Source organism: Phycodurus eques, chromosome 5, assembly GCF_024500275.1.
Source record: "Phycodurus eques isolate BA_2022a chromosome 5, UOR_Pequ_1.1, whole genome shotgun sequence".
Classification (NCBI taxonomy): domain Eukaryota; kingdom Metazoa; phylum Chordata; class Actinopteri; order Syngnathiformes; family Syngnathidae; genus Phycodurus; species Phycodurus eques.
This window is the reverse complement of record NC_084529.1, coordinates 1,658,095-1,682,777: the sequence shown is the minus strand read 5'-3', so window position 1 is coordinate 1,682,777 and position 24,683 is coordinate 1,658,095. Positions and strand designations below refer to the sequence as shown.

The 24,683-nt window shown below is 41.3% G+C and overlaps 2 protein-coding genes across 8 annotated transcripts in view; one reads left to right on the top strand and one right to left on the bottom strand.

Annotated features, from left to right (window-relative positions):
- slc41a2a (solute carrier family 41 member 2a) overlaps nt 1-8,582 on the bottom strand; it is a 17,613-nt gene extending 9,031 nt beyond the window's left edge. The window contains exons 1-7 of one of the 5 annotated variants that reach the window (XM_061676735.1): nt 8,040-8,582; nt 7,091-7,162; nt 4,964-5,055; nt 3,342-3,741; nt 1,705-1,812; nt 589-660; nt 338-482 (exon numbers count right to left, since the gene is read on the bottom strand). In XM_061676735.1, the coding sequence (XP_061532719.1) occupies nt 338-482; nt 589-660; nt 1,705-1,812; nt 3,342-3,695 (679 nt within the window). In that variant the 5' untranslated portion in view covers nt 3,696-3,741; nt 4,964-5,055; nt 7,091-7,162; nt 8,040-8,582. Of the gene's footprint in view, nt 1-337; nt 483-588; nt 661-1,704; nt 1,813-3,341; nt 3,743-4,963; nt 7,163-8,039 lie in introns of those variants that run through there. The other 4 variants (XM_061676733.1, XM_061676734.1, XM_061676732.1 and 1 more) reach the window with 4 other exon arrangements.
- Nucleotides 7,494-24,683, top strand: washc4 (WASH complex subunit 4). 3 transcript variants are annotated; one of them, XM_061676722.1, is made up of 33 exons: nt 7,494-7,635; nt 8,288-8,427; nt 9,409-9,462; nt 9,525-9,590; nt 9,755-9,800; nt 9,902-9,969; nt 10,059-10,141; nt 10,383-10,425; nt 10,499-10,602; nt 10,983-11,103; nt 12,578-12,701; nt 12,776-12,903; nt 12,986-13,146; nt 13,243-13,369; nt 13,588-13,713; nt 13,796-13,903; nt 15,070-15,216; nt 16,661-16,740; nt 16,823-16,928; nt 17,843-17,959; nt 18,034-18,202; nt 18,717-18,871; nt 19,846-19,920; nt 20,006-20,110; nt 20,186-20,320; nt 20,416-20,524; nt 20,795-20,861; nt 20,990-21,076; nt 21,219-21,366; nt 22,332-22,428; nt 22,542-22,738; nt 23,488-23,584; nt 23,692-24,683. In XM_061676722.1, the coding sequence occupies exons 1-33, from the start codon at nt 7,560-7,562 to the stop codon at nt 23,751-23,753; spliced, it is 3,528 nt and encodes a 1,175-aa protein (XP_061532706.1). In that variant the 5' UTR covers nt 7,494-7,559; the 3' UTR covers nt 23,754-24,683. The 3 variants fall into 3 exon arrangements, with proteins under 3 accessions (XP_061532706.1, XP_061532707.1, XP_061532709.1); XM_061676723.1 differs by lacking the exons at nt 16,661-16,740; nt 16,823-16,928; XM_061676725.1 differs by lacking the exons at nt 21,219-21,366; nt 22,332-22,428; nt 22,542-22,738; nt 23,488-23,584; nt 23,692-24,683 and having other exon boundaries at nt 20,757-20,861.

Here is a 24,683-nt window from a genome sequence, read left to right as displayed (position 1 = left end):
GTATCGAGATAACAATGCCTAACTCAGAAATGTCAAACATATGCGTGCATGAGCTTCACGTGGCTTGACGATATTAAACTTTAGACGGGGAGCATCTTGACGCATCAAAGTCATCCATTCTAACTTTACAGGTAACGTCATGACACTCATCAAAAAGTGATCTATCATAATTGGACGAGTCACATGTTTAATGACTTCATGCCGAGTTGTGACTAAAGCGGCACTCCACCTCCTCCTAATATCCTGCATTCAGAAGAACCAAAAGTACAATAATACAGTCACGTAGCAAATGAATGAACCAAGATGACAGAAGAGAATTTTGTAATGTTATATTTACCCTGCAGCAGTGAAGCCACAAATGTGGTACAAACGCTGGTTGAACACAGAAGGACAACGTGATCAAATGGTATCCTTCCATCGGCAATCCAGCCCAACACCATAGCCACGAGGGAGGCTAAAAGGGCCAGAACAGTCGATTGTAGCTGTAGGATAAGTACTATAAGTAAATAGCCCCCATGGTCAAATGTTACAATAGCTGCTCGCTGGTGTATGATACATTTAGCTTGGGACAGACTTTTCATAATGAACCTGCTTGAGCGCCAGGTTTCCAATGATCAACATCCACTTTTCGTTTGCAAGTTCCATTTTTCCCGCATTTACCTGAAATACAAACATATTCATATATTAAATAGAACAGGATGACTCGATAAAACAAACGAGAAATGATGATTGGATTTATGGTATGTTTTTTCATTTGCAATATTTATTATGACTTTGTTTTGAACGTGGATAAAAAAATTAAAAATCAATTGCTCTCCTCAGAAAACTCTAACAGGTGATGTTAAAATAAAAACAATTGAAAACAACAGCAAAAAAATGTGTAGTTACAGAAGAGAAATAATCTGCTGAATAGAAATAATCAACACAAAGCGATAATAAATTGCCTGCTTACAAGTACCTGATCATTATATTCGAAAAGCAGTAGAAACTTATCGGTTCCTACCCCATTATCTCGACGTTACTATCGGTATATCAACAATATTTAAGAATATTCATATAATACTATCTTTCGTCAAATTAAGTATAATGTTATACAGTATGTGTATATGTGCATCAGAATCATACAGTAGATCATATTCCTTCTCCGAAAAAACGAATTTATGAACCAATATGTAGTTATCCGTATATACGATCAACTTTCCCTACACCAATCGTCTATTAATACAATACAGTTAATACACTAGTTAATAATAATAAACAATGTACCCGATACAATAGATTTTCCCATAACAACAACATAATTTTACCTCTAAGAAATAAATAATATAGGAACATATAAGGTCATAATACAACTACAGAGCTAATTCCAAACCTTGTGATTTTAATTTCAAGTTACTATTTGAACTAACTTAGTTCAAATAGTAAGTATGTGTCCCCCACCCCAGCACATACATGACTTTATGTGCTGCAGGTGGATCTGCTGTCACAATAAGTCAGTGTGAAGTTTCACAAGGGCACAAGACACCCCATGATGCAAGGGGTCAAAATATTATTCCGTGAAAGAGACTATTGTTCAATCTGTTGTGAGGTGGAATCTGTTACACCTGCATGTTACGTGCACTGCTACAGCACATGTATACAGGGCGTCATAATACTTTAGTCCATACCATGTATGCCTGTGCATGTTGCTGTGCGCACACTCACCGCCGTTGACAGTCGAGAGGCAAGCGTCATTTCCAGGTTTCCCTTCATGCCCAACACAGCAGGAAGCAAAATGAAGATCTCTGGGATTTCTTGGAATATGTCCCAGCTCTGCCAAGGAAATGCAAACAGGGGTGCAAAAAAATAAAATAAAAAATAATAATAATACACATCTCACCCAGAGGATACACACACACACACACACACACACACACACACACACACAGGGTTTAAAGCAGACATATTATGGTATTTTTTGTTACAGTTTAAAACAGTTCCGAGGTGTCTTAATAAAAGGACGCTGATATTCTTCAGTCAAAATACTCAAAAGGATAAAGATTCACAGCACACCGAATATGCAATTGTAACACTCTTGTTGAAATTACAGTACTTGGTTTTGGAAGCGCAGTTCTGTCTCATACCTGCTGTACTACGGCTTTCATTACCACGATGACCGGGGGCTGAGCTACGACTTGTTCTCAAACAGTCCAGAGTCTAAAAGGAGAAGCGAGCCACCATGAACTTGCGGTCGAAATCTATTTTCACTTGTGGTGGCAGCACTTCACCACCAAGCTGCCGAAAAGGGCTCTTTGCACATATTGTTTCATGTTGCCAAAATAAGGCACGGATTTGAAAAATGCTCAGGGTTAAGTGGTCTTCTACTGTACAAGTTTGAAAATAAGGTTCGACAAATGTCATTTTATAGAATTGGGTGAAGTCAAGTTAAGTTAGTCTTTATGATTATCACAAGTGCAAATGTTAATCACATTTTTGCTGCACCGAATCAAATTGAGAATCGTATTGGTGCCATCTTGAATCGAATCGTATCGAATCGTTCCGCCCGTAAAGATATCGTTTTTTGAATTGAATCACTACCTGTGTATCTAGAGATGTATCGAATCGGCCTCGTGCCAGAGATTCCCAACCCTTGTTACTGTGGTGTCTATTTTCTCGGACTCTTTTGTTAAACCTTTCCTTTGTGTTTTCACTCAAGTTTGCACCTGCACATTATAAAATATGGTTGAGCACTCCAGATTCCAATGTGACCTGTATGAACCCTAGCTGACTTCCTAAAAAGCCTGGCTGCTTGTCTCTAATAGCTGAGGCCATTATAGCTACCTTTGGGGCCTAGTGTAAGATACCGGAGTATGATAATTAGCCTCTTTACAGCACTGTGACTGAGAACATGACCTTTGTATGGAATACCAATGGATTATAGTCGGCCCGCAATTGCAAGTACAGGACCATAAAGGGCCTCCGAAGAAGGCACAAACAGGTTAGGTAATTGGGCTATGTTCTCCACCAATGTAAATAGAACGAATAGTTGCGCAAAACCGCAAGAGTCCGCAACGGATATGGCATCACGAGATTATACTTGTCCGTCAGCGTGCGGATTTGTGCATGTGACACATGCACCGTATACATTGACAAGCACAATACCCGATATTCACGTTTAAACAACATGCTAACGCTGATCTGTGCTAACACTGCAGCTCTGCATACTTTTTGGATTTGACATGGTATTGGTGCTGTGGTATTGGAAATGGTGGGTCCTTGCCCGAATTTGCTGCTAGATAATGGGTGGAGAAATTTGGCACTACTTGAGAACAATTCCATTGGATCACTTGCTATTTCTTCACCTGAACCACATCAAGAAGCAGTCCAGCAGAGACGGTTCCCAGCCCAGCCAGAAGGAACGGCACCAGGATTTGCAGCACCAAGGCGTAGACTGACTCAGCAGGTAACTCTGCACCACGTGGCATCTTTGCCTCCTCACACCCACTGAATCTTGACCCGCTGTAGCACTCATTGGGCAGTAGTGGGTCTGTCTCAGTGTAGTCCTGTGGTTCATAATTGACACTGACCGGTAAAATATTAACTTTAGGGATAAGATGGTTCGGTCCTGCAGAGTGTTGTGGTAAGTGGTGGTTCTGGATGGGCGTTTTATCCTTAGACCCACTTGTTATCACATCCTTTGAGTCTGGGAATACCATAATGTCAAGTTGGCTTCTGGCAAGATGGAATCCTGCTCTACTTGCTCTAAACAAACACAAACATAAACAAATTCAAATAAGGAACTCTTTCTGTCCATGAATTGCAAAGTAAGAGAAACAAAGCACAATATTTCTGGTCGTTTGGTAGTTTGTTTGATTCTGATTTGGTTACAAAGTAGTGAGAAAGAGGGGTTGTTTAGAGTCATCTGATGTGAAGATTGCCTCCATTGGCACTCGACACACGCAAGCCTAATCAGCAGCACTGAGGTTGTCTTGTCTGACAGTGGTACGCGACTTAATTTGACATTCCTAAGAGATGCCTAGGTATGACACAACAGAGGTCATAGTCCAGTGATTTTTTTTTTCTTACAATTTTGAATACATTCATTCATTTTCCGTACCACTTATTCTCACTAGAGTTGCGGGCGTGCTGGAGCTTCTCCCAGCTGACTCTGGGCGAGAGGCAGGGTACATCCTGAACTGGCTGCCAGCCCGTCGCAGGGCACATATAAACAAAGAACCATTTGCACTCGCATTCACACCTACGGGCAATTTGGAGTCTTCAGTCAACCTAACATGCATGTCTTTGGGAGGTGGGAGGAAAGCGGAGTACCCGGAGAAAACCCACGCAGGCACGGGGAGAACATGCAAACTCCACACAGGCGAGGCCGGATTTGAACCTTGGTCCTCAGAACTGTGAGGCAGATGTGCTTACCAGTCGCCCACCGTGCCGCCATTTTGAATCCATCCATCCATCCATTTTCTGAGCCGCTTCTCCTCACTAGGGTCGCAGGCGTGCTGGAGCCTATCCCAGAAATCATCGGGCAGGAGGCGGGGTACACCCTGAACTGGTTGCCAGCCCATCGCAGGGCACATACAAACAAACAACCTTTCGCACTCACATTCACGCCTATGGGCAATTTAGAGTTGTCAATTAACCTACCGTGCATGTTTTTTGGGACGTGGGAGGAAACCGGAGTGCCCGGAGAAAACCCACGCAGGCACGGGGAGAACATGCAAACTCCACACAGGAGGCCACTTTGAGGCTGACGCTCTCGCCAGTCGGTCACCATGCCGCCATTTTGAATCCAATTTGCTAAAATTATGCGAGAAAGTTTGAAGTCCGTATCGTCCACAAATTAACTTATAATGCTAGGCGTGTGTGTTTGTGTGCGTGTGTTTTAAGTGCGTATACATGTGTTTAACAGCTGAATTACGAAACAGTTGCCTTAAATGAATAAAAATGTAATATTTTTAAAAGGCCTTACCATTAATGTTTCGTAAGTCCACAGACAATAACTTCTCACGCCGCACTGCTGACTGTGACGGTTCCTTGTGGCATCCTCCTCGGAATGATGTGCTGAGTGTCCACAATGAGTTAAGTGCGACATCATCCCACCCCTCTCACAAGCGCTCCATACACACTCATACAATGACCAGCACATATCATATACTGTAGCAAGCATGCTCGCCACGTTTGACAGTTATTGGTTAGGAGAACGCTAATACTTGCCTGCACTTTACTGTTGAGCAATTGTAGCTGTTTCCACTAATACTGCACGTTATACTTGCCAAGCATTCGTACACGCAGCACACTGATCCTACTTTCTCGAGTAACCCAGGTTTTAAAGTCTACTTCTTAGAAGCAGGTGTTGGCACGTCCATGGCAGTTGGTGGTAATTCAGTGCCAGCTTGTGGCATGTAAGTGGAAGAGAGTCACACCAAAGTGTTGTTCCCTTATTTGGGGGGCCCTGGATGTATCCAAGAATGGCATAAAGTCTCCGTTTTTTACTGAGAAAATACAGTTGAAACCAGATGTTTACATTCACTGAATAAAAAGTTGTGTTTTTTTCTCCACGCTGTCTAACATGAAATTGGACTAAACCTTTCTTGTTTTACTGTAGGCCAGTTATGATTATCAACATTATTTGTATTTGCTAAATGCCAGAAACATATTGTTTGTGTGAAAATGTTTCATTACATTCTTCAAAGTCAGATGTTTACATACAGTAAGAGTACTGTGCCTTTAAACAATTTGGGGAAACCCAGATGATGATGTCATTTATTTGGAAGCTTCTGATAGGTTTTTGATAACATTTGAGTAAATGTGAGACACACCTGTGGATGTAGCTGAAGTAGGCACACATGAAACACTGCTTTTTTGTGCAACACCATGGGAATGTCAAAAGAAATCAACCATGATCTCAGGAAGACAATTTTGGTATTGCACAAGTCTTTTTTTATCCTTGGGTGCAAATTCCAGATACCTGAAGGTGTCACCTTCATCTGTTCAATCAATCATACGTAAGTATAAACACCTTGGGGATGTCCACCCATCATACTGCTCATGAAGGAGTCGGGTTCTGTGTCCCAAAATTGAACGTGGTTTGGTCCGAAATATGCATATCAACCCAAGAACAAAAGCAAAAGCCCATGTGAAGATGCTGGCTGAAGGTAGCATCATGTCGTGGAGCTGTTCTGTTTGAGGAGGCACTGGTGGACTTCACAAAATGGATGGCATTAGAACATCTAAGAAGGAGAACATTATGCGGAAATATTGAAGCAACAGCTCAAGACATCAGCCAGGAAGTTAAAGCTTGGGTGCAAATGGGTCTTCCAAATGGACAATGAGCTGAAGCATCCTGCCAAACTGGTTACAAAGTGGCTTAAATATAACAAGGTCAGTGTTCTGGAGTGGCCATCACAAAGCCCTAATCTCAATGCTATTGAACAATTATGGGCAGACCTGAAAAGGCATGTGCGAGCAAGGTTGCCTACAAACTTGGCTCCGTTACACCAGTTCTGTCAGGAGGAGTGGGCCAATATTCCTGTCAACTATTGTGAGAAGCTGCGCAGTTTAAAGGCAATGGTACTCAATACTAATAGAATGTATGTCAACTTCGAACTTTGTAGAAAGTAATGAAAAATAGGCTAAACAAATTTCTATCCCTCATTATTCTGGCATTTAGTGATTATAAATAATATGTAATTATCCGGTTTTAACTGTAAATAACACACCTGTAAAATAAATGATCTTGCATACAATAAATAAATAAAGGGCACCAACCAAAAAAAAGTGTCTAATGTCGGATTGTTCTATTTGTACTCATGAAGCTATGTTCCTTTCTTTAACAATGAAGTTCCATTTCCAAAACATCCGAGGCCAGAGGGGTGCCCACATCTTGGGATGACTCCCTTTTCTTCTTTATAGCACACAAGGTAGATTACTGAAGAATGATGTTCTTAGGATGACTCCCTTTTCTGATAACACCCAAGGCCAGAGGTACCTTCTGCTAAACATATGTCAAAACCTTCTACTGAACAGTCATAACGAAACCTTCTGATGTGTATAAAAGGAGTTAGCTCAAATCAACAAGGTGTGTCATTCACTGAACCTGCACTCTGGTGGGCAGTTGCTTGAATGCACCCTGAGACTCAGCACGTTGGTGTCTTGTTTTTTCCTCTCTCTTTGGACAAAGAAAACGAACACGCATGGACGATTGAAGGTTCCATAATCTATTGAACATTGACATTATATTACGTCCTTAACACTAATCAAACTTGGGTAACCGAAAAAAATTAATTAGTTAACCTAAAAAAAACCCAAAAAAACAATGCTCAATAGGTTAAAATGAGGATTTAAGCAATACAATTAAATATTATTTACAAAATAAAAAATGTTCATTTAATTTGCAAACCACCACGATCATTTTTACATATGCATTGTGTTTGATGGGAAACGTTGCCCACTTCCGGACTTCATTTCCCATGAACGGTTGCGCCTTTTTTTTTTTTTTTTGCGAAATCATAAGACCCATCATGGGTTCCTGAAGCTCTACATTTTCAAAACAGTATTTGGATCTGATGTTTTCGAGCGGAATGGCTGTGGAAACGATCGCACCTGACTGGGAATTTGACCGTTTTGACGACGGTTCGCAGAGTAAGTCACTGCAATCCGGTCGAGTGATTTTTTTTAAAAGAAAGTGACTGCATCAGCCTACAGCAGTTAGCAACTTAGTTAGCCCCCAAAGCCTCGTTTCTCCCGGTTTTGGAAATGACAGTTTTTGTGCGAACAATTCACCAATATATTGCTATCATTTACTGTTAGCATTGCTTGCGTTTAACGTTCACCAATCACTGACCGTGATCCCAAGTAAACTAACGCTCAATCCGTCACATAACATTACAACTGACAGATTGTTCAATGCCGGAGGAAAGGAAAATACTACGGTATTATATATTTCTTGATAGTATGTATATATGTATATAATGCATTAAAAGCCGTAGTAGTATAATATAATACGACTATATCCGCTCAATGGTCAAAACATATGGTATACTTACATCATTTAATGAGGTCCTATACAATGTCTGTTTGGAAGATTCTACTCTGACGCCGATCAAAATACTCAGTGTCATGGTATTCGTTCAAAGAGTTTTTAGCACCTTGAAATAATACTGTGCTTTCGTAACATCGACCTTAGGAGTACTTGATGAAACTACTTCCAAGAAATTAAAATGGGGGAAAAAAAGAAAAAAAAATGAAATGACTACTTAACTACTACTACTTGATGAAATCTCCCACCCAACAGAAATACACACGGACGTTCAACTCAAGAACTACGCCAAGTTTCTGGAGGAATACACAACTCAACTGAGGGGCATTGAGGAGGCTCTCGATGACTCCATTGGAGACGTTTGGGACTTCAGTCTGGACCCCATCGCCCTCAAAGTAAGGGAAACTACCATCAGCGTCAATCTGTTTAGAACTTGAAACAAAGCCCAAAGTCGCACAGAAAGGCAGAAACCAACTTTAGTCAAATAGAGCAACTTCTCATCCTTGAAATGAAAACTCAAAATGAATGAATGATGTGAAGCTTCCTTGGCCGTCAGACCGGCAGCTCAAAAAAAATCACAGAATCTTCCTCCATTCCACCAGTATACATTTCATCACATTTTTTTCCAGTGGAAAATTTTGCTTTCATCCTGATTTAAAAAAAAATATATATATATATATATATATATTTTTTTTTTTTTACAGCAGTCCATTACGCAGTAAATTAGTTTGTCCTCATTTGTATGGTAAATGACAAATAAAGATGATTCTGATATATATATATATATATATATATATATATATATAAAATGATATAATGCCCCACTTAAAACATTGATTTGGTTTCACAGACATAGCAGCCCTCTGAGGGAGACCATAACTACAATGTGGCCTGTGACAAAAAATGAGTTTGACACCCCCGGTAATCGATGGAATAATCTTTTCAATAATCACATCTAAAAAAAATTGATAGTGACCGGTCGAGTGGAGTTTGCATGTTCTTCCCGTGCATGCATGGGTTTTCTCCAAGCACTTTGTCTTGCTCCCACATTTCAAAAAAATGCATTCTAGGTTAAACACTCTCAATTGTCCATTGGTCTGAATGCGAGTGTGATTGGTCATTTGTCTCTTTGATTGGCTGGCGACCAGTCCAGGGTGTACCCCACCTCTCGCCTGAAGCCAGCTGGGATAGGCTCCAGTTTCCTGCAATCCTAACTGAGGTCAAGCAGAATAGAAAATCGGTTTATTGATGCTTTCACTGAACAAAATCAAACCTTGCAACTTTACAAGTTGTAGAGACCAATATCAGAGTATGTGTTTGACCAAATGATGACTGTCACAAATTAGAATCATTTGCTTCTTTTTTTTCACTTTCAGCTCCTCCCACATGAACAGTCTTCCTTGCTGGAGTTGATTAAAACGGACAATAAGGTAACACCAAGAACAACAGTTCAGCTTTTTTACCGTATAATGAAATTAATGTTGACTTGCAGGTTCTGAACAAAGTCATCACAGTATATGCTGCACTTTGTAGTGAAGTGAAGGAACTTAAGTATGAGGTATGCATGTAACTTCACCCTTTCTATATGCATTTATTCTGTGGCTCCTCCAGTATCTCCCTGCATTAGTGATTTTTTAAAATGTATTTTCTTTTATTGTGCTATTAATAGTGTACTGTACATGTTAATATTAGAATTACAGTAATGGTCTTGTTCCCTCACAGGCAGAAAACAAGTTCTACAATGGTCTATTATACTACGGCGAGGGAGGTAATCTGCCAGTCATTCCTTTTAGCTTTTAGAATTTCCAATGTAACATTTCATATTGTTTCCGGATAGATTAATGAGACCCATGTGTGCCCTTTTTACAGTATCTGACTGTGGTGTTGTTGAAGGGGAGTGCCAAATTCAAATTGGCAGATTCATCTCCTTTCTACAGGTAGCGAATAAAAGGAATGTATGTAACGGAATACAAAAATAAGTGTGTTACTGGAAAGTACCAAAAAATGGCTCATCATTTTCTATCAGGAACTGTCCTGTTTTGTGTCAAGATGCTATGAAGTGGTTGTCAACATTGTTCATCAGCTAGGGGCGCTCTACAACAGCAACAAGTAAGATTCATAAACGGAAGCAAGCTTTTGGAGAAAAAGAATGGATTCAAATGTTTACCTATGCAAGCTTTAGTCGCATTGCCCACTAATTTTCTATCCTACACTGAATGATAACTGTAAAAGGAAGCAATCGATTGTTAAAGTCATACTTGAGCAGGAAAGGCGTTTGGTATCCATTATCCAGGTCTTTCGTAAAACCGCGACCACCAGTAAACAACTGACCAATGCCATTATTCTTTAGGGCTGCTACAAAAATTATTGATTCATCAGGTGTCCATTTCCAGGTAGGCCTTCACGTATCAGCGGTGTTATTTATGGGTTAATGTTTCTAAGCGTCCGTTACCTTTCCCTCTGCAGGTAGTGTATGAACACCTTGGTGAGTTGTTAGTAGTTCTGCTCACGCTTGATGAAATCATGGAAAATCATGGCACGCTCAAAGATCACTGGAAGATGTATAAAAGGTGAGCTACAGTATTTTAATGTATTGAACATATCGGTTGTATTTTTATACTCCAAGGTAGGGACTCTTAATAGTTTAAAGGTTGGATTTTCATTTTAGGACATTTGAGAATATTAAAGTGTGCTTATTTCAGATTTAGTGTTAAAGCAAAACTTTGTTTTCATATGATAAACTTTTGTCCTTTGTCCTAATTTTTAATTTTGCCCTATGTTGAATTGGAGTTTGACACTCCTGGTATAGAACAAAGTGAACTTTTCATTCTTAATATTTTGGCGCACATTTGTCGCTTTCAATTTCATCCTGACATTGTCTCTTATTATTATTCTCTAATCTCTAATAATCAATCATACATGTTCTGCCACTTTCATGCTTCGGTTGCAGGTTATTGAAGTCTGTGCACCACAATCCTGGGAAATTTTCAATTGCCGAAGAAAAACTAAAACCATTCGAGAAACTCTTGCTCAAGCTTGAGGGACAGCTGCTAGAGGGCATGATACTGCAGGTGACTCACTCGCAAGTCATATCATATCATTTAAATATCGATCATACCAAAAATCATCCCGTCGAGACTCCAAGCCAACTTGTAATGCTGCTGAGCGGCTATTCTGAGTCACATTGTTCTACAAGCAAGGGCAAATAGGAAAGGACCTATTAGGCACACCTTCAGGATTGTATACACCATCCATCTCTGCTGGTTGTCCTTATCCATTCTGTTCCGCATCATGGGAAGCTGGAGCTTATTCCAGCAGATTTAAAGCGAGAGGCACGACATACTTGCCAGTTAATCGCATGGCTGACGCATTCAAAATGTAGCAGTAGTTCACATTAGGGCTGCGTGATATTAGGAAAAAAAAAAAAATAGGAAAGCAATTTTTTTTTTTTTTTTGTAACCTGCGGTATATATGGCGATGTGAAATACTACAGGATCAGTGTTGGGAAAGTACATTTTCTACGCAAACTAGTTCAAAGTTCAGTTTATCATTCCAAAAATGATCTCGTTCAGTTCATAATTCAAAATCTTCCAAAAATGAACTCGTTCATAGTTCTTTTTCTTTCAATATGTCGCTCACGGGCTATTACGCTGAAAATACTGGCGTTTCATTTTCCCATTGTTGCCACCCGTTCAGTCCACACGAGTAGCCAGCTGCAGCTTTCACCCTCCGATCTCAAAAACATGAGGAAAAAAATCGTTGCTCGAATTGTGTTTTTTAAAATGGGGAATTAAAACAACAACAAGACTTTTGTCCTTGATATGCAAACACAAACACTCAACACAGTATGACAGGAATGATGGTGAAAGGACATTGATAACTCTGGCAGACTATATTAACAAAATAATTTATCTACTCTTATAATACAAAACAAATAAAATTCCATATTATCAGTGCAATTGTACATTGTTTTAACGAAAGCATTCTGATACAAATCCAAATTTTCCTAGTAATCGAATTGTTTACAAATATGTGCTGTATTACAAAAGAACACATTCACTCCCATTTACGCAGTGTCCCCGAACGTACCTCGTGCACTCGTCGCTGTTGCGTGCCTGCTTAGTTTCATTCTGAAGACCGAAATTGGAAATGTAGCAAGTGTACATTCTTTCTATTAGCATGTACAAACAGGTCCCTCTGCTGGTCACTTAGAATTTGATAGTTGATTCACTATATATAACAGAACACCAACATCGCCGCATACCCTGCGATGTGACTATTGCACACACGTACATCGCAATGGCGATGCTCCAACAAAATATTGTGCAGCCCTAATTCACATTCACGTAGTGTACATGCTCTGATACTGTGAAAGGAGCCGAAGGTGCCGGAGAGAACCCACACAACCACAAGAGGATGCAAACTCCACACGGAAAAAGCCGACAGCAGTTCGGACCCACAACCTGCATAAAGTGATTTTGATGTCCTCTGAGCATAATCAATAACCAAAACAATCCATGCTATCGGTCTTGTTCAATAAAACAGGCATGTGTGGACCAAAGATTTGACACTCCTGGCGAGGGAGTGTCTATTGCCAAAAACAACGCCTTTGCTGATGAGTTTGCCTTCAATATACGGAGCATTTTCTCCAATGTGGAATCCAAGATTGGTCAGTTTTCATTCTTGTTTACCTTACATTGCTCAAACTTCAGTATTAGTGATGGATCTCCGTTTGGTTTACAGGGGAACCGTCAGAGATCGATCAGAGAGATAAATATGCTGGAGTTTGTGCTCTTTTTGTGCTCCATTTTCACATCTTTAGAAGTGTAGACAAAAAGCTCTACAAAGCACTCCTCGATGTCTGTAAAAAGGTATTCAAATAAGTATATTGCTCACTCGTCGTTTTCTTGACACGTCTTGCTCAAGATTTGCTGTTTGTCACCTTTCCTTCAGGTCCCAGCTGTCACTCTGACTGCTAACATCATCTGGTTCCCTGACACGTTCCTGCTTACCAAGGTTCCTGCTGCAGCCAAACTGATTGACAAGAAGAGTGTTCAAGCGACGCGAGCACATCGAGACACCTTCCTGCAGCAAAGGGCTCAGACACTCGCTAAGTAAGTCATTAGTTGCTGGGTTTTTCTGTTTTGTTTTTGTTTTTTTATGTCAGCAGGAATTCCAGTGTTGAAAATGTGACATGGGCTTGTCTTCAGGGATGTTCAGTCGTACTATGTGTTTGTAACGTCGTGGATGATGAAGATGGAGTCCATTCTATGCAAGGAGCATAAGAGTGACAGGATGGCTGAAGACCTTAACAGCAGATGTAATGTATTTGTTCAGGTAAGACGTTGTTGTCCTTCACAAACCTAAGCTCAAAACATCATCTTTTAAAGTGTTTAGCACTTTACTCTTATGTTGTGTCAATGAACATACGAATAAACTATAGTTCATCTTGAAAATCTAGCCCTAACCCTTACGAAATCTAGATGACTTTCTAGAACCATAAGACATGTTTTTTTTTTTGACAAAGTTTACTTTTGGTGTTCTCTCCCACAAAGGGCATCCTGTATGCATATAGCATCAGTACCATTATCAAGACCACCATGAACATGTACATGTCCATGCAGCGGCCAATGACCAAGACCTTTGTCAAAGCTCTGTGTCGACTGGTGGAATTGTTAAAGGTGTGCTAACGTGTCAGTTATGACCGAGGCTGTCAGGAGTTGGCGGAGGTACTGATGTCGCGTCGTGTGACTGTCCCCCAAGGCTGTGGAGCACACGTTTCACAGACGGTCCATGGTCGTAGCAGATTCTGTCTCTCACATCACTCAGCAGTTGCAGTCACAGGCCCTCAACGCCATCTGTGTTGCCAAGGTAACACACAAGCTATTAGTCACATTACATTTCTTTAGTTGTGAAAGCTGCCCCGCATCCACCACCCAGTCACTGCTCTGCGTATGTTTATTACTGTATTGTGGTTGTAGACTGGAGTGGTATAGTATTACATCACTTCAGGCTGTTTTCAATACCTAAAGGAAAAATGCAATTCCATCTCAAACACTGGTGTCATTTTAACATTCTAAGCGGTATTAACCACTGTTATTACAATATGAAACTTATAAAACAAAAACAAAAATCATAATGTGTCATTCGTGACTTTTTTTTCCCCAATTTAGAACAGTTGCCAAGTGTCTTAATAACATGACATATTGACATACTTTTGTTAGAATACCCCAGGGCTCAAGCATTGTAGTACACTTGAACCTTTTCTGGACTTGTTGAAATCAAGCATTTTTTTAGGGCCTGGCCCTACCGCGTGCAAGTGCCTTCGTCGTGCCTCTCCAAATACTGCTTGGCCAATGGAAAGGCCAGCTTTCACTACCATGACAATTGGGGCGGAGCCTGCGCTTTGCCTCTTGAAAGGCATTGTGGGCCGTCTCTTCCCATCTTGCCGTCAAGTTGATGCATAACAGTGGCTGGATTTTGCGTGCGTGCGTGCGTGGGTGGAGGGGTTGGGTGGGGGGGTTTAAGCATGCCGTAAAGACGAAATACAACAAAAAAACAAATTTGAATTCATGGAGGACAAAGTAAATACAATACAGTGTGTGTATCTGTCGCATGGACACATCACCAAACACAAATACCATCAGCTTTTATTACATATCTTTGGATCTGTGTTCTTCTTTTGTTTTTTTCTGAACACCCTGTGTTAAGATCCCTTTGTTGGAATAAGTGGGGGGGAAAAAAGGCAAAGAAAAAGCGAAACACATGCCCTGACTAATCCTTTGGTACTTGCGGAACTGAACCCTATTCAGGTTTGCTATACTGAGGTTGCTCTTGGTATGTTGCTGTCTGTCCCATGTGACCTCTTGCAAGACAGCAGTTCGAGCTCCCAAATTTTAATGAGCAGTGTCCGATACTTTGGCTCTCATTAGTAGATAAGCGAGCATAATGTTGTTATCAGAGAGTAGGTTTTGGGGTACAGAAGGTCACCGCTATTTTTTATTTATGCGTTCCTGTTTTGATTTGTTTGTCCCCAGAAAAGAGCGATATCTGACAAGAAGTACAGCGAGCAGCGTCTGGATGTGCTGTCATCCTTGGTGCTGGCCGAAAATGTCCTCAGTGGACCCAGCATAAAGGAGAGACGCCTTGTGGTGTCTTTGGCTCTCTGTGTTGGCACTCAGCTGGTAAGTGTGCACCATTCAGGTCACTGTGATCCCAACATTTTTGCTTGTTCTACTGAATTCAATGGATTTTGAATTTGGAGTCTCTCGTGTGTGTCATCATTGAAAATAATAATGGCTGAGAATTCTGAGATTAAAAAAAAAAAAAAAAAAAAAAAAATCCTTGACACAAAACAATCTTTTGTGCACTTTATTACCAATTCAACGAGGTCAAATGAACAGTACAGAAGATCAAGCGGATACCAATGCCGTCTGAAAAACATAGATTCTTTCTTATACACTTCAAATCATTTTTGTGTGTTTCTTCCTCAAGGCCTTCTCATCTAGTTTCTGGCAGAGCCATCCTTGTAAAGACAAATACGTCGTCGTTTGACTTTACCTTCATAAATTCTAATTAGTTTTCTGAGGACCTACAGGTTACACAGAATATGTGAAGAATATGAAATACAGAAGTAGTTTAAGACAAAGTGAATGCAGTGCAAATAGATGAGCCTTAATGGAAAAATTAACCCAAATTATCCAATACAGAGGGTACTGGAAATAATATTTTGGAGACAAGAGCGTGCACAGTTTATCATCTTTGCAAATAGATCGCAAAAAAGATGCATCGTCTATAGCTGTCTTGCAAAGAGGAGATTTTCAATGCCATATCTCCCCTGGTCCGAAAATATACCAAATTAATCAAGATAATAAGTAAAGCAGAAACAATCACACCTCATGGGATGCAGCCATGTCTGGAACGGAGATCGTATCAAAGAGAGAGAACTCTTGCTTTGGAGTTATTTTATCTTTAGATTTTCACACTCCAGCAGGTGCTGCTAGGTCCTGACATCAATGGTACTCTGTCTGCTACACTTTCTTAACAAAAAAACACGTCCAATGGTATACGAAGAACCTATAGCTTATACTTTTACTTTGTCATCTTAATGAACTTTGTACAGCATCTCGCCATCGTATTGAACATTTGACAGCAGAGGCAGAACCACCGAAGGCATCTATCCTGCGGCACCTTTTCTCTTTAAATGGACTCTTCTGACATCTTAGTGAACATTGTACAGCGCCAGACTATGTGATAAATGTTGCTCACTTGACATCCATTGCAGTCTGGTCATCCTGGAGGGGGGATTTCCCCCCCCCCCCCCCCCCCCATCTTGCAGTCCCTTCTCAATGTTTCTTTTTCCCCAAATGGGGTTTTGAGGTTTAGATTAGGGGGAAGTCGTCAATCATTGCCAACTGCGGGCCTGTGAAGCCCTTCAAACCTATTTTGTAATTAAGGCCTACACAAATAAACTTGACTTGATAAGAGTACGCTATGAAACCCTTTAGAACTTTATGTTCCTGTAAATGATACAATTTTTAAACCACAGTGAAAAATACCAAATCAGCATTGGCGTAACAAATGACAATGTGTTAAATATCAGAACGTTCCTGTTTTACGTGCCTGTAGAAAACCTTCAAAGATGAGGAGTTACTCCCACTGCAGCTTGTGTTGAAGAAGCTGGACCTGATAAGTGAGCTGAGTGAGAGGTGGGGGGAATTGAGTATCACACTGGACAACTTGTTTGTGTCAGACATATGTACTTATTGTCTGTTTTCCTCTACTTGTAAGGGTCAAACTTCAGTGCGACTGCAGATTTCTTTACTGGCACCGAGCAGTGTTTCCTATCTACTTAGATGATGTTTATGAAAACGCGGTGGACGCGGCACGAATACATGTAAGAACCACGGCCTCTTCACGTCACAGTCTTATCAGTTTCAGAATTATATCGTTAAACTGTCCTGATTGTACAATTACCTGATCACTTGTTTCCTTACTTGACTTATCAGCTATTTGGTATGCACCTACACTTAACTTTTAATAACACTGAGATGTATCCAAAGCCTTCTCAGTGAACAATCCATGTATTTGAAATGACCCAATTCAGGCATCTGCAATACGTGAGTATCCTTCCATTTTCCGTACCGCTTATCCTCCCTCTGGTTGCGGACGTGCTGGAGCCTATCCCAGCCACCTTTGGGCGAGAGTCAGGGTACACGCCGAAATGGTCGCCGAGCTAAACAAACTCGCATTCACACCGACGGGCAATTTAGAGTCTTGTGGGAAGAAAGCGGAGTACCCGGAGAAAACCCGCGCAAGCACGGGGGAGAACACGCAAACTCCACACAGGCGAGATGTGCTAACCGGTCGGCCGCCTGACGCCCAATTCAAATGAAATTGTTCCTTGGCGTACGTTTGAAGCGCTCGTTTGCAGCAGTGTCGTACTGAGAAATGTATAATAGATCAGGTCCTTATTTAGTTGCATGAAAGTGCCAACATTTTAGAATGTCAATTCAAACTAAGTATTATTTTCTTCGTAAAAGGTGATGATTTTTCTTCCTTCTTCTCCAGTCATTAGATCTCATTTTGACCACCTAGATTTGTCCACAGTATCTTTTCAAATATATGAATCAGTAAGTGTAACGCACCAGGTGAAAGTTTAATACTTTCTACAGTTAGGTTTAATACTATACATTTGTAGGAGATGTGCTTTTACCGTGTGCTAACAGATATTTCAGTGTATTTCTTTTTTAAAATGTGTTTGAATTGTGACCTCCTCTTTTGCTACGCCGCCGTGATTGTTCCATACAGTACATGTTTAGCGCCCTGAGGGACTGCGTTCCCTCCATGTTGCAAACCAAGCACATGGAGTCACCTGACCAGCTACTGGAGAACTACGACAAGGAAATCATGGTTGTTTTCAATGAGGTGAGTCAAGGTGTGATGACCGCAACGTTTGCAGAACCGCAATCATGTCTTTTGCTCTGTGTGTTGAATGAAAGCACCTGCTGGACAAACTTTGTAAGGAGATAGAGAAGGACTTGCGGCTCTCCGTTCACACTCACCTGAAGCTGGACGACAGGAACCCGTTCAAAGTTGGCATGAAGGACTTGGCCCACTTCTTCTACCTCAAACCCATCAGATTCTTCAACCGGTTCATTCATATTAAAGGTGCTGAGAAAAAGTCAAGCGCTTAACAGCATTTCCAAATCATATTTACAATTGACTAAACCCGGGATTGGCGCCACGATGGCCGACTGGTTGGCACAACTGCCTCACGGTTCCGAGGACCGGGGTTCAAATCCGGCCTCGCCTGCGTGGAGTTCGCATGTTCTCCCCGTGCCTGTGTGTGTGTGCGCGTTTTCTCCGGGCACTCCGGTTTCCTCCCACATCCCAAAAAAGATGCACGGTAGTTTAATTGAAGACTCTAAATTGTCTGTAGGTGTGAATGTGACTGCAAATGGTTGTTTGTTTATATGTGCGCTGCAATTAGCGATTCAACCCAGAACCTCAGAATTGTGAGGCAGACCTGCTCACCACTAGTCCCACCGTGCTGCCCTTACGGAAGGCCAAATGTGTTTATCAAAACATTGAACAACATAAATACTGTACACATAATTACATCTGCAAAACAAATTTCAAAGCACATTATTGTTGTTCATAATCAATGCAAATGTCCTTTCAGCCTACGTGACACACTATCTGGATAAAACATTCTACAACCTGACCACTGTGGCTCTTCATGACTGGGCCACCTACAGCGAGATGAGAAACCTCGCCACGCGGCGTTACGGGCTGACAATGACGGAAGCGCACCTGCCGAGCCAAACTCTGGAGCAGGTTTGTTGGTTTGCACGTGACATGTTATTTGCGCAATGCTCAGAGTCAAGCGCGCACAGAAGTGCCATTGTTCACTAACGTTTTGCCTCAGGTAGCCATTTTGTGGGGGGGGGGGATTCCCCATTTCTCAACAGATTTTCAATTCAAAGGACAAAGTGTGGGACTGCTACCTTGTTTTTAACTTTGGCCAAACACTAAACGGCACGGAATGGCAGTTGGGTGAAGTCATCCCACCGTTATTCTGCCTTCTGAGGTATCATCAAAGTCGTAACAGAGGCAGGACGGCACTTGATGGCCTTGTGAATCTTGAGCCTGGACCACGGGGCACCTAATAACTTGTGGCGTCATGAACCTCGGGGTTGCCACACATGACTGTCAGTCATATTAAAGCGGAGTTCAAAGCTTTCTGTAATATGACAATATTCACCGGCAAAAGCCTAACAAGGCGTCGATGTCCAGCGGTGGGGATTTTCTTTTGTTGGGTGTTCCCTGCATCCTCGCCCAGAGTCAGCTGCGATAGGATCTAGCACGCCTGCGACCCCAGTGAGGGTAAGCGGGATGGAAAATGGATGGATGCATTAAGCACAACTAACAATACCGTAATATCTGGATCTGGATTATGATAGTTGAATGGTATTGGCTTGTATTTACAATTTTAGCTCAATGACTGCATTACGCAATTACTTTTGTCATAAATACATTACCACGGGGGGGAAAACAAAATGTTAACACACATTCCAATAGACAAGAAACAGGACGAGCACTTTGAACATAATGAGATGCAATTGTTAAAAACTAAAAGCATCCAAACACAGATATCTTGCCTTGTCTCACAGAAAAGTCATACTACGATAGATATCACAGAGACAGAAACAGGGTCGCCTGTCTCGTATTATATGAGGTTATAACCAACATGGAATACATGTTACGTGTGCAAATAAGTCTATTCTCCTAACAGTCCCTGTTTTCATTAGGGCTTGGATGTCTTGGAGATCATGAGGAACATCCATGTTTTTGTCTCACGCTACCTCTATAACCTCAACAACCAGGTCAGAATTGCACAATAGCAACACTACCAATGCTGCTGCATTGTCAAGTATCTTACAATGTACCGTAGCAATCATTTTCTGATAGATTTTCATAGAGAAGGCAAGTAACAACAAGCACTTGAACACCATCAACATCCGACACATCGCCAACTCCATCCGCACCCACGGCACTGGCATTATGAACACCACGGTGAGTTTCCATCCATGGATCACGCGCTTCCAGTTGATCCTTGTTCGTATCGGCTCACGTTTGTCTCTTGTTCAGGTGAACTTCACCTACCAGTTCTTGCGCAAGAAGTTTTACATCTTCAGTCAGTTCATGTACGACGAACACATCAAATCCAGGCTCATCAAGGACATTCGTTTCTTTCGAGAAACAAAAGACCAGTCTGACCAAAAGGTGGGACAAGGGTTTAAACAACCTGAATTTCTGACCATCGAAGTAGACGTATATGTTCTTACTTTTCTCAAAAGCAGCTGATGACTTTGTTGTAGTATCCTTTTGAGCGCGCTGAGAAGTTTAACCGTGGCATCAGGAAGTTGGGCATCACTCCTGACGGACAGAGTTACCTGGACCAGTTTAGACAGCTCATCAGTCAGATTGGTGAGCACATCTGCATCACAGTTCTCAGGTGTGGGATTTGCATGTTCTCTGCGGGTGCTCCGACTTCCTCCCACATTCCAAAAACACGCGCGTTTGGTGAATCGACGTCTCTAAATTGGGAATGTGGCGTACCAACAGCATTCATAAAGTGATGTCCACTAGGCAAGATTTGTCTGATGGACGGAAAGAAAGAATAACCGCTCCCTCTACGGGATCTTTGAAACCATTTCAGAGAATCCTGTAAACGGGACCTCGTCACTTGTCTTCCAGGTAATGCCATGGGCTATGTGCGCATGATCCGCTCTGGAGGACTCCACTGCTGTAGCAGCGCCATAAGGTAAACTGTGCAATGACAATAGTCAAAGTGGATTCCGAGAATGGATGGATAATAAGATAAAAACAAGTGGAACGTTTTGTTAATGCCGCATATGAATTTCAGTTGATTTGTATCGTGGGTCTTTGAAGGTTTGTCCCAGACTTGGAGGATATTGTCAATTTTGAGGAGCTGGTAAAAGAGGAAGGACTGTCAGAGGAAACTCAGAGAGCTGCAGGGTAACAAACTGCTCTAACATGTTGACATTCTGCATTTTCCGTTCATTGTTTCACATTTCGGAGTCCAATATCAATACAGGGACGCCGATCTCGACAAATGTAATGGAAACGTTACCGCATCAACTTTGCTTGTCGTACGCAGCGTGTTGGATTCTGTGTTGGGAGATCTGACAAGCAACTCTGCCGAGGGGACCGAATACTTCAAGATGCTGGTGGAAGTGTTTGCACCCGAGTTTCGACGTGCAAAGAATATGCACCTGAGGAACTTCTACATGATTGTGCCCCCACTGGTCAGTACCAATCCATTTTGTGACTCATCTCCATTGGCAAAAGCGGATACTAACAGGGAGCATTTCTTGCACATGGTCAACCGGGCTGAGACGATACTATTTGTGAATATATGGAAAGAAAGGCGTGACCCAAAAAAATGAGCCAACATGCTAATGTTAGCTTGGCATGCAACTGACTGTTAGCGCCACCGTGTCATACACATGCTCAAACCGAAAGCTTTGGCTTAACCTCAAAACCAGTTTTTCCCAACCTTGATTGAGCGAAACAGGCCCACATTTCACGTGGGGTAAGTACATTGAGACGGACGAGCTCATCACGCATATCACCGAACAAAAACATCACAAAAAGTACTCTATGTACACTGACATAATGATCCCGTCTCAATGTAATAACAATTGTAATTACTCGGTGTGAAATCTGGGTCTGTTTAGTTGAACACAAAAAAGATATTACTCTGTTGTATGATTACGAATGCCAACAGGTGCGTAGACAGCTTAATTGCTCTTTCTGCCATCTCGTGGAAGAGTATTTCATTGTCCTGCACGTTGGCACAAACAAACAAAGATGCGTTATTTGTGGTCAATAAATAAATGATAGATTTCCGACCAATGGAAAGTGAATTTTGATCCTTTCCCACGGCACACCTGATGATCTCTCACAGCAAACTAATGTCTACTTGGGAAGCACTGCTCCAAACTACAGCAAGAAGAATGACATGAGACAACACTTCTCAAGTTTGCCGCAGTGCTACTGGCTAGGAGAACGTTTCACAGCTTTTTGTGTTACATCACACTTATTGAAGCATCCAAAATTAAAATTTGAAGGGAATGTACCGCTTTAATGGCATGGGATAAAACATCGCACTGTAGCCAGTAAGAAAATCCAAGATGAACGAGTCACTTGTGTGGTGACATTTTCAGTATATTTGACACATTTTACTCCAGCAAGTCAATTTGTCTTTTAGACTGTAAACTTCGTTGAACATTCCATCAGCTGCAAAGAGAAGCTCAACAAAAAGAACAAGACCGGAGCTGCTTTTACAGATGACGGATTTGCTATGGGCAAGTGACCTTCATCGAAAGAAAACCGCACGCAGCGTGCTGCACCACTAAAAATCGGACACACGCGCATGGCTGCTTGACTCTTGATCCATATCCTCTCGTTTTTCCCCCAGGTGTGGCATACATTCTGAAGCTGCTGGACCAATACCTGGAATTTGACTCCCTGCACTGGTTCCATTCGGTGAGCGATAAGTACAAGAAGGAGATGAACGCCGTGGTGAAGGAGCAGCACCTCCACTCTGCCAGTCAGGATCAAAAGTTGCTGCAAACAATGAACCTCACTCAGAAAAGACTCGATCTCTACCTTCAGGTACCGGCTCCGTGCAACCTGGCCTCTCTCATGAGTTTTTCTGCTCCTTCAAAGGTCTCTTGAGCAGGGAGGGGATACGTACGCCATGTGCAGAATTAGTAGTAACTTTTATTCATCACCAAACACAGTGCTTAAGGTTAATCCAAAACGTAAACCTCAAACAAGAATGTTTAAGAAAGTAAGGTTTAGGCTCTCTTAGGAGAATATCAATATGTGCGCAATTGCAGATCCTTACAGGGCTGTGAATTTCAAACTAAGAGCAAGTAAATAAAAAGAAAGTATTATGTGATCAAATAAGTGCTTCAGAATAATTCTTTGAATAAGAAAATGTTTTGATCATATGGGTAGAAGCCAAATCATGCATTGTAAAAATGCATTACACACAGGCAGAAGGGTTTTACAGAATTTTGAGGTCAACTTTGGGGGTGCGCATAGCCCTGAAATCTTAAATATTTCAAGAGTGTTGCATCCCTCTGAGAGACTTTTGATAATTGTTGACTTTTCGGAGTCGGTTAAAAAGAGGCTGCCTAATAATTCCGCACACCTTTTATATAGGGTGCTGATCTCCTAAGCCCACACCCACACTCGTTACACAAATACATAGCCCCTACTATGCTTAAATCCATTAAGCATTCACGGTTATCCAGTTGGGAGCTAGGAAATAGGCGCTAAAAGTCATGATATGGTCAAAATAATGACCAATTAATTCTGCACATGGTGTATTTATGTTCTGTGATCTCTATCTGCAGGAGTTTGAGCTGCTTCACTTCTCCTTAAGCAGCGCCCGCATTTTCTTCAGAGCAGACAAGACCGCAGCTGAGGAAACTCAGGAAAAGAAAGATAAAGGTCATAAATTACAGTATATAAAGCCCAAGTGCCTGTGAAAGATAGCTTCGTGATAAATGAATCATAAAGTCTTGGTACTTTTACGCTTCATCTTCTTTCCCCAATAGAAGATGCCTCTAAAGCTGGAAGTTCCGATGGACCCAGTCCTGCAGAACCTGGATCAAAGTGACTGTTGGGATTTCAGCAGCAAGCGGACAATGAAAGAGAAGATGCAACATGTCAGACTGCACTCTGTGGAACGTGTGGCTCATTTCGAAAGACTGTAAATTGGACAACATTACCAGGGAAGAATGAAAAGATTTGAATGATTTTTTTTTTTTTTTTTTAACAGCAAATACAATGAGAGTATGTGCTTTTATCAAAGAATGTGTACTCATTGAGGAATTATGTGCAATGTGTCTTTTTCCCATCCATCCATGCATCCATTTTATGTACTGCGTATCATGACTAGGTATCAGCTGTCAGCTGATCTCAGCTGACTTTGTGTGAGCAGTGCGATATACCCTGAACTTAGTTGCCAGCCAATCACAGGGTGTGTTTTCCCATTTACTGAGTTGAGATAATAATATAATAGCGCAAAGCTTTCAAGTTGCCAGATAGCCTTCACAAACTCAAATAAGTACAATCTGTTCAGTTTTCTTTTGCTGCGCTTTATACAAATATCATGTCTGTGTAACGCAACGTTATTGTCAAAGGCTGCATCGTGATTGTTCATGGCCTCGGTCGGGTGTTAGCTCGGATTTTAAGATTTTAACTCCTCAGAATGCACAGTAGTAACGTATTGAATGTTTGTGTGCCATATTTGCAGACAGCTAATTTTTGGAGTCCTTTTACCACATTGTTTAATGTATATGTGCCTTTCTAAATTGTAGATACACCTGACTATAGAATACCAGATTAATGTGAAAATAAATGCACAGAAATATTCTGTCATGTCTTGCACAATGCAAGACTATTTTTTGCAGCACTGCACATCATTGCATTTTACACATTTCCTAATTTTCTATCTATGAGTGTGATATGTAATTGCACAAAATGACAGTCCATCAATTTAACATGCTTGGATACATATTTGAAAACTAATAAAACTTGCACTTTG